This window comes from Ictalurus furcatus, unplaced genomic scaffold (assembly GCF_023375685.1).
Source record: "Ictalurus furcatus strain D&B unplaced genomic scaffold, Billie_1.0 scf5, whole genome shotgun sequence".
In the NCBI taxonomy this organism is placed as follows: domain Eukaryota; kingdom Metazoa; phylum Chordata; class Actinopteri; order Siluriformes; family Ictaluridae; genus Ictalurus; species Ictalurus furcatus.
The window spans coordinates 1,245,788-1,255,778 of NW_026521054.1; the positions used below are offsets into that span (position 1 = coordinate 1,245,788).

Here is a 9,991-nt window from a genome sequence, read left to right on the forward strand (position 1 = left end):
TAAGATATGACACTATCGGCATTCCATAAGATATGACACTATCGGCATTCCATAAGATATTACACTATCCGCAATTCCATAAGATATTACACTATCGGCATTCCATAAGATATTACACTATCCGCATTCCATAAGATATTACACTATCGACATTCCATAAGATATTACACTATCTGCATTCCATAAGATATTACACTATCCGCAATTCCATAAGATATTACACTATCGGCATTCCATAAGATATGACACTATCGGCATTCCATAAGATATGACACTATCGGCATTCCATAAGATATTACACTATCGGCAATTCCATAAGATATCACACTATCGGCATTCCATAAGATATCACACTATTGGCAATTCCATAAGATATCACTCTATCGGCAATTCCATAAGATATTACACTATCAGCAATTCCATAAGTTATTACACTATCAGCAATCCACTGCTCTTCCTGTGAGACCCGGATGTGAAGACCTGAATTTGAAGGCCTGAATTTTTGCAGCCTGGATTTGTGAGGATGAATTGCAGAGGAAAATAATTCAAGATATTGCAGTGTTTTTTTTCCGATTTGTGTAAAATTTCTGGGCAGAAAAATTCAAGTATTGTTATTGCGATAAGTTTTTATTCAGGTTATGTAATTCAACATGCCAGGACATTTGGCACTATTATACTTCCATAAAAAATCCTGTCCCGATGAAACCTTTCAGAAAATTCAATGCAAGGCGCATGCGCTGCAAAAAATGACCTTGTCCCAATAAAACCTTTAAGAAAATCCAACTCACAACGCATGCACCACAAATGTAATGTATCATATAGATATGAATAATTCATTAAGGCGATGGAGATTGGTTTGTTTTTAGAAAGAAGAGGTTAATGCCCCGCCTAGGGATAATTTTACTGCTTCAGAAAAGTATATAAAGACATGTGTGTGTGTATAATTCAGACTTTCTGCAGGCTGTCTCACTTTGTTGTTTCAATAAAGTTTGATGACCTTTGGCATCTACAAACCCTCTGTCTGTGAAGTGTTTAACTTAGGTTGGAAAGATTGTTTTCCACGACACTCTCACGTGTGTCCCTCAGTGCAGATTGGGCGGTGTGATACGCTGATACACATCATAGGAGCAAAAAATAGAATAATCAATCATGTCTATTGATAGATATTTTCCTATATCCTCTGTATCACCAGTGTCACATGCTGTATTCATATTGTTCCCATGGTGACAGTGTTCTGTTTTTCTTCTTCTCGTTTGTGAAGTTCTGTTCAATGTCACTTTCAAATAAAAGGAGAAAAGAAAAAGTGCCTTTCACTGGTGTTTAGATCACAAAATGATGAAAAAGCAGTGATGAATACATGCAGTTATTCTGTAGAGATCATTTCTTCATCAGTTTTAGAGAAAAGGTAATAAATGGTGATAGAAGGTTTTGTCCACATGGCCCCGCCCTCAGTGCAGACGTAACGTGTTGGTGTAAAAAGTGAAACTCTTCTGTAACAGTACCAGAGGTTTGTTTAAAGATGATTAGAGTAATTATTAACCAGCATTAATCCAAACAGTGCAGTTCAGTGTTACATTAAAATAATAAACCATGCAGTAATACATTTATAAATAAAAATACTCACTCAGCTGTTCTGGAGGCTTTGACCACTGGCAGCAGCTTCAGAAGACATTCCTCTGATGGGTCATATTTACTCAAATCAAACTCATCCAGCTCCTGATCTGAGTTCAGTAACACAAACACCAGAGCTGACCACTGAGCAGGAGAGAGTCTGGTTCCCCTGAGACGACAGTAATCTTCTCTGTTCAGGTAAGTCTGTACTTCCTGCACTAGAGAATGATCATTCAGTTCATTCAGACAGTGGAACAGATTGATGGATTTCTCTGGAGATGGATTCTCCCTGATCTTCTCCTTGATGTACTCGACTGTTTCCTGTTTGCTGTGAGAGCTGCTTCCTGTCTGTGGCATTAAGCCTCGTAAGAGAGTCTGATTGGACTCCAGTGAGAGACCCAGAAGGAAGCGGAGGAACAGGTCCAGGTGTCCGTTCTCACTCTGTAAGGCCTTGTCCACTGCACTCATGAGGAGATCAGACATGTCTGACTTGTTGAGAAGATCAGACAGATTAGTGGTTGGCTGTTCTGTTACATTTCTGCTGATGAAGGAGAGAAATGTGTATAAAGCAGCCAGAAACTCCTGAACACTCAGATGTACAAAGCTGAACACCTTCCCCAGGTGAAGCCCGAACTCCTCTCTGAAGATTTGGGTACACACTCCTGAGTACACTGACACTTCTCTGACATCAATGCCACACTCTCTCAGGTCTTCCTCATAGAAGATCAGGTTTCCTTTCTCCAGCTGTTGGAAAGCCAGTTTTCCCAGTGCCAGGATACTCTCTCTGGTCTGCTGAGGATCAGGGTCACATTTCTGATGGTACTTTTGGTCCTTGTGTTTGATCTGAAAGATCAGGAAGCGTGTGAACATTTGAGTCAGAGTCTTGGGGATCTCTCCACTCTCTGCTTCACCCAACATTCTCTCTAGAACAGTGGCCGAGATCCAGCAGAAGACTGGGATGTGGCACATGATGTAGAGGCTTCTTGAAGACTTCATGTGTGAGATGATTTTATCGGCCAGGCTCTGATCACTGATCCTCTTCCTGAAGTACTCCTCTTTCTGAGGATCACTGAACCCTCGTACCTCTGTTACCTGGTCTACACACTCAGGAGGGATCTGATTGGCTGCTCCTGGTCGAGAGGTGATCCAGAGGAGAGCAGAGGGAAGCAGATTCCCCTTGATAAGGTTCGTCAGCAGCACATCCACTGAGGCTGACTCTGTCACATCACACAATCTCTCATTCTTCTGGAAATTTAGAGGAAGTCGACACTCATCCAGACCATCAAAGATCAACACCACTTTGTAGGAGTCTATTACTTCTAGTTTTCTCATCTCAGGGAAAAAGTGATGAAGAAGATCCATCAGACTGAGATGTTTCTGCTTCATCAGATTCAGCTCTCTAAAGGGAAGTGGAAACATGAAGGTGACGTCCTGATTTGCGTTTCCTTCAGTCCAGTCCAGAATGAACTTCTGCACAGAGACTGTTTTTCCAATTCCAGCAACTCCTTTAGTCAGCACACTTCTGATGGACTTGTCTTTAAAGAGATCATTACATTTGATGGGTGTCTCCTGTGCTGCTGGTCTCCTGGACGCTGTCTCAATCTGTCTCACCTCATGTTCATTATTGACGTCTCCACTCCAACCCTCTGTGATGTAGAGCTCTGTGTAGATCTCATTCAGAAGTGCTGAGCTTCCATGCTGTGAGATTCCTTCATTAATTCTTTTAAACTTCTCTCTCAGGCTGGATTTCAGCTTTGTCTGATACACAGAGGCCACAGACTCTAATAAACAAAGTAATAACATGTTTTAATGTAAAATCACAGAACACAGGATTAAATGTCAAATTCAAATGCTGCTGTTCATTCCTGATTCATTTAGTAAATATTCCTGAAGGAACAGGACCATTGTACAGAGTCACCACAAGCTGGACCACGAACAGAACAGAAAAGCAGCAGATGTACATGATACTAAACTCGAACTTCAAACTAAAAGTGTTCCTATCTAAAACTATTTCCTCTCTCTAAAGTGAACCTGACGGAATAAAGCCACGACTCAGAGCTCTTACTGTTGTGCAGTGTGTTAGCGAGATCTGTGTGGTTCATGTTCTTCAGGACGTGCAGTGTGATCTTCAGCGCTCCGTCTCTGACACTGTGCAGATCCTCCTCATCCTCCACCTCCCTCTCAGTGCATGCTGGGTAATCTGGACTCAGGAGCTTCCTAAACCTCTTCAGCTCATTCTTTATCAGAGTGATGACTTTGTGTTCCAGCTCCTGGTTAGAAACACACAGGAACACATCTAAATATTATAATGTTACACACTGAGAGATGCTTTTATTTTATGAAAAGCAGAAAAGTCTCTTTCTATTCCCACAGTTACAGCTGAAATTCTGCCTGATTACCCATAATGCTGCTGCACATCAATAAATCTGTAAATTGTCATGATCTTAAATAAAAAACCTGCAACCTACTCACACACAAGTTACACACATTAAAAAGACACACACCTTGAATATGGAGTCCAGCTGATTTCTGCTGAGGTTTGATTTCTTCTGTTGTGGTCTGTGAAGAAATAAAACACATGATGTGATATAGACTATATGTATTCATAGCTGCACAACACACACTAATACATACAGAGACAGATATTTACACTATCCTCTTAACACAATACACTGATTTCAGGATTTCTCACTGACACTAACATGTTTATGAATAAAATAGTGATCTAGTCATTAATGTCCCAGGTGTAAATGTTGTTGTGTAGCACCACAGACCCTCCAGCTCAGGGACTGCAGACTGAACTGAACTCTTAAAGCAGTTTTCCTCACTGCCAGTCCGAGAGCTGCAGCACTGCACAGTTTAGTGTTTTACTGCTTCAACACCTGATAAAGATCATGAAGGGCTTCAGAATGAGACCAGTGAGTTTGATCAGGTGGAACACTGCTGTAAAACACCTCACTGTACTGACCTCACATCAGGAGAACTGGCTCCGTCTCTGAAGTGAAGTGGAATATCCATTGACGCGTCACTCTTCATGGACACACAGCTGGGTTCTGGTGAGTCTGATCTCTTTCCCTCCATCATTCTAGAATGAAACAGAAATATCAGCAATAATTAATACTCTGCTGTCTCAGCACTGTTACACAATGTGTTCATCATTAAACACCAATAATTCCATCTTTTTAATTCAGATCCAGTCTGCACACTTATTCAAACAGGAGACACGCCCCATACCTCAGGAATTACACTGATGTCAGGAGTCCCAATCACAGATAACTGACTCCGCTGGGTCTTAAAGCCTGTAGAGTTCACTGACTCAAAGCTACGCTGCTCTTCTCCTCCACATTACACAGTCCTTTTTACTCTTCTCTCAGTGAATGATTTCTCTAAACTGTTCTTAGATCAGATCAGTGATATATTCACTGCTATTAAACACCTTAAACCAAAGTTTAGTTCCTCTGTTAACTAGTGAGTGTTTAGAGATACAGATCTGTTCCATGAGACGGTGTGTATTTATTGCTGGTGAATGGAAAAGTAACTCACCTCTCCTCTCTCTTTAAGTCCTGTTTTCCAGACACACTCATGTTGGAGGTCATGTCTCCTTCTCCAGATTACAGCAGGACACACGTTTACTTCACTCCAACATCGGTGTGTTAAATCAAACCCTGTATCAGCACAGAGTTCACTTACAGGAAATAGTCTCTGTATCAAGTAATAAAACAACCTGTGTACATTCAAACTTCAGTACAAACCCACAAAACTCTTCTGCATCTAGTGTACATTCAGTGTGTTTATATATTATAGCTTTAGATGTAGATACTCACTGTGTTTTTACTCCTGAAATGGTGTATTTTCCCCTCCACACAAAATGGAGGCTGACTTTCACTTTCACTTACTAACCGTTTACTCTGCAGAGGGGGAGGGGCAGTGAGGTAGGGTAATAAACACACACACACACACAGATATGGTTTGTTATCAGACAGCTTTCTGATCCATCGAGCAAAGGCCTGTAAATACTGAAAGTATACGCCTGAAAACGCTGCAAATACAGAGAACAGAATTAACAGTCTGGTAAAATCTACATCACACACATTATCATTTCATTACCTTCATTTATTATCTCGTGACTTCATTCAGCTGTGCACGAACAACTGTCAGAGCTCTATACAAATATATAAACTAAAATAAAATAACAGGAAGTAGAAACACTCAGCAGATCATTAGATAAAGAAGCAGAACTCATACGCTGAGTAAGTTTACTTAAATATCTGCAGAAATGTATTTTTTCTGGTTTTCCCTTAATGAGAGCGAGTATCCTGATATTAGTGAGGATTGGTGTGTAAGTAGTTTTTGTGTGATCAAATGTGTAGAAAACATTTAATATAGATGAGAAATATCTGATGTCTGAAATAATAACACAGACACAGAAATAATAAGACAGATACACACCCATAACAATAATAATAATAAATTATATATAAAATAATAATCATCATCATATAAAACCCAATAAACCTTGAGATTATCACTTGTCACATTACAACAAAACACAGCTATAAATATGAGAACATGTATAAAACTAAACTAAACAACCTCAATTTATTTTATTCATTCCATTAAGATTTTTATTAAACATGGACCTTCACTTTCATTAAATAGACTTATTATTTATTGTAGGCTCATTTTGTAAATGTTAGCAATTACTGTAGACATCAGCAAAAAGTGGAGCTTCCTGCAGATGTCATTTCTCACATTTACAAAACCAGGTGATTATTATATTCTCCCATCAGTGTAAACGTCTCTTTATTTATAGAGAGAAAAGATATTACAGAATGATCACTCTGGATGTTCACCATCAGTGTAAATGTCTCTTTATGTACAGAGACAAAAGAAAGATATTACAGAATGATCACTCTGGATGTTCACCATCAGTATAAACGTCTCTTTATGTACAGAGACAAAAGAAAGATATTACGGAATGATCACTCTGTATGTTCACCATCAGTGTAAATGTCTCTTTATGTATAGAGATAAATGAAAGATATTACAGAATGATCACTCTGTATGTTCACCATCTGTGTAAATGTCTCTTTATGTACAGAGAGAGATGAAAGATATTACAGAATGATCACTCTGTATGTTCACCATCAGTGTAAATGTCTCTTTATGTATGGAGAGAAAAGAAAGATATTACAGAATGATCACTCTGGATGTTCACCATCAGTGTGAAGGTCTCTGTGTATAAAGACAGCAGAATGAGGTGTAATCACTGTGTCTGATGTTGTAGTGTAGTGACTGTGTTTATTTGTGAAGATACTGATGAATGAAAACATGGTGCACTCCAAAAAACTTTCAGCTTTGGCTTTATTCTCTCAGCAGTATGTACAAAGCAAATCCAAATCACTATTTTAAAAACCTTTCCATGAATTTTGTGCCATCTGGCTCTCTCTATGGTCCCGCATGGATGGATCATAGAGATACCTGTACAATCGTACTTTCCGGCAAGAGTCACCTCCAACTCATTCATTTCCGGATCCGGTGCCATGCAGACCGCCATGAGAAATGAAGCCTCGCGCACTCAACACACTCGACCGCACACTCCGCAATGAAGTCATTTTTTCCGGACATGTCGAGTATAAACCAGGCTTAACGCTGTCTAGCATCAGTGTTTGTGTAGGGTGCACAAATTTTTGAAAATATTCAAAGGGTGCCTTGACTGAAAAAAGGTAGAGAAACGCTGCTCTAAAAAATCATGGTTTGGGAACATGCACTTCCTAAACTGGGCCACATGATGGTAGTCAAGATCCATCCAGAGCAATGGATGAAATCTCTATCCTTCCATCCATCTATTCTCTGTACTGCTTATCCTACACAGGTCACGGGGAGCCTGGAGCCTATCCCAGGGGATTCAGGCATGAGGCAGGAGACAAATATAATAAAAATATAATACACGGTGGGAAGTGGGGGCTTAACGGTTAAGGCTCTGGATTACTGATCAGAACGTCAATGGTTCAAGCCCCAGTGCTGCCACTGTTGAAGCCTTGAGGCCCTTAACCCTCTCTGCTCCAGGGGCATCAAATCATGTCTGACCCTGTGCTCTGACCCCAACTTCCTAACAAGCTGGGATATGCAAAGAAGAAAATTTCACTGTGCTGTAATGTATATTTGACAAATAAAGGCTGCTTCTTCTGAACCATTTATTAGTAGCAGTAGTAGTAGTAATAATAGTAGTAGTATCCCTTTTTTAAATAAGATATATTCAGCACTTGACATGAAAATGGTAAATAAATCTTATAATTTCTAAACAGAAAAGAAAGGCAAGTGAATATGGATATACACAGATACACACACATTATACAATATACATAACATATACATTTAGAAACCTATGTATAATGTTTATGGAAATATAAATCATCCATATCTATACATATATTATTTATACATTTCCTCTCCCTTTACCACATTATAAATATTTAAACAGCCAAAGAATGAAGACTTGCTCATTTTTCTGAGACAATGAGCTGGACTTTGTGTGTGTTAGACGGAGTTGTGGTTTAAGCGCGTTCTCCGCGAATACGGCGGGCCAGCTGAATATCCTTGGGCATGATGGTCACTCTCTTGGCGTGGATAGCGCACAGGTTGGTGTCCTCGAACAGACCGACCAGGTATGCCTCGCTCGCCTCCTGCAGGGCCATGACGGCCGAGCTCTGGAAACGCAAGTCGGTCTTGAAGTCCTGAGCGATTACTCTCACCAGGCGCTGGAAGGGCAGCTTGCAGATGAGCAGCTCAGTAGACTTCTGATAACGGCGGATCTCCCTCAGAGCCACGGTGCCAGGCCTGTAACGGTGAGGCTTCTTCATGCCGCCGGTAGACGGCGCACTCTTGCGGGCAGCCTTAGTAGCGAGCTGCTTCCTTAGCGCCTTGCCACCAGTGGACTTACGGGCTGTCTGCAAGGCTCTTGCCATAGCGTCAAGCTCTGCACTTCACGGATAGAAAAACATAATAAATGGTGCTGGCAAACGCTGGTTTTAAGCTCCAACGTCGCCCTGCGCTGAGCTCTCCGTGACATAGGCAAAACAGTCACTCTCTTATTGGCTAAGATTGCTGCGGCAGAAAAAACAATTACAAACCTGCTAGCGAATTCCAGCGTGTGTGTCTGTGTTTGTGTGTGTGTGTGTGAGAGAGAGAGAGAGACTGCAGACAGACCTGGTTGCATAGAGACCAGCAGCTGTGCTCTCACTGTCACCTGGGAGAGGTGGAAACAAATCTACATCTTCTAAACTCACTGTCCTAAATACTGCATTCACAAATTAATACCAGAAATTCTGCAGCATCAAGCCAGAAATTTGCAGTGCAAACCAGTGAGGCAAATCTTACATGTACATTTATATATAAAATTTATGAATTATGTTTCTGTTATTCTTTATTACCTTTTTATGATACTCTTGTCCTCTTTCTTTAAAATATCTTATTATATTAATCTGTTACAGACCCTGCAATAGGTCAGTAACTGACCTGTTAATAATTTCATCTAGCATTTGTGCCAATAAAGCATTTTTTAACAGTTTATAAAAAGCATGAAACGCTGTCTCCCTCTGCAAACAAAAAGGACACTTGTGTAAGCTCTGGCTTTAAAATAGAGATAAAAGCATTTACAGAGACAATGCCATGCAACATTCTCCACTGTAGATCATCTGTTTTTTTTGGTTAATGGTGGTTTGTACAGTGCTTGCCACTCTGGCTTTACATCATTATTCAGCCCAGGACACTGCACCAGGGTGTGTCAACCCTTGTACTTAGATCATCTTCTAGAGCACAAGAAAAAAATGGTACGCTCCTTTACAAATCATGTGCAAATGTACTTAGCAAGAAAAGTCTAAGACTTCTGTCAAATTTGGTGTGATGATATGTGTAATAGGCTCACCTTCCTCAGGGCTAATCACCCCCACTGAAGTAGTACCTGAGCTGTATGCACACCTCACCTCTATCAGTGCGGTTCCTTTCTCAGGCTTTATTACCCCTCTAAATAGTGTATCAAAAAGTATCGGAAACAAAAAGACATTGGTTTCAAACAGCCAAGGTGTATTATACAGAAAGAAAGTGCACCACATAATAAATCAACAATAATAAATGATACATAAAGAAAGGTAGACTGGAGCATTCTCACCAGATTGGCATTCATCTAAGTAGCGTTACTCCATCTTGAAGTCCCAGCTTTGCGTGGCATATCCTTCCTGGCAAATAATCCCTTTGCGCACTCGGTCCTGAATAAACTCCGGCAGTAGCGTGTATGTAGGGAAACCACAGGACGCAACAAAACCAGTGAATTAAAGACCAGTCTTCAGGCCTAGTATCCTGGAGATGTTCATGGTTGAAG

The 9,991-nt window shown here is 40.4% G+C and overlaps 2 protein-coding genes across 8 annotated transcripts in view; both read right to left on the reverse strand.

Annotated features, from left to right (window-relative positions):
• LOC128604890 (NACHT, LRR and PYD domains-containing protein 12-like) overlaps positions 1-5,957 on the reverse strand; it is a 14,502-nt gene extending 8,545 nt beyond the window's left edge. Inside the window, exons 1-6 of one of the 7 annotated variants that reach the window (XM_053619979.1) lie at positions 5,436-5,956; positions 5,155-5,276; positions 4,580-4,696; positions 4,116-4,170; positions 3,677-3,881; positions 1,625-3,392 (exon numbers count right to left, since the gene is read on the reverse strand). In XM_053619979.1, the coding sequence (XP_053475954.1) occupies positions 1,625-3,392; positions 3,677-3,881; positions 4,116-4,170; positions 4,580-4,696; positions 5,155-5,207 (2,198 nt within the window). In that variant the 5' untranslated portion in view covers positions 5,208-5,276; positions 5,436-5,956. Of the gene's footprint in view, positions 1-1,624; positions 3,393-3,676; positions 3,882-4,115; positions 4,171-4,579; positions 4,697-5,154; positions 5,314-5,435 lie in introns of all 7 variants that reach the window. The other 6 variants (XM_053619981.1, XM_053619980.1, XM_053619982.1 and 3 more) reach the window with 6 other exon arrangements.
• A 2,205-nt stretch (positions 5,958-8,162) lies between these two features.
• LOC128604914 (histone H3-like) lies at positions 8,163-9,271 on the reverse strand. Its single transcript, XM_053620033.1, has one exon. The coding sequence runs from the start codon at positions 8,577-8,579 to the stop codon at positions 8,169-8,171; it is 411 nt and encodes a 136-aa protein (XP_053476008.1). The 5' UTR covers positions 8,580-9,271; the 3' UTR covers positions 8,163-8,168.
• Positions 9,272-9,991: the final 720 nt, after the last annotated feature.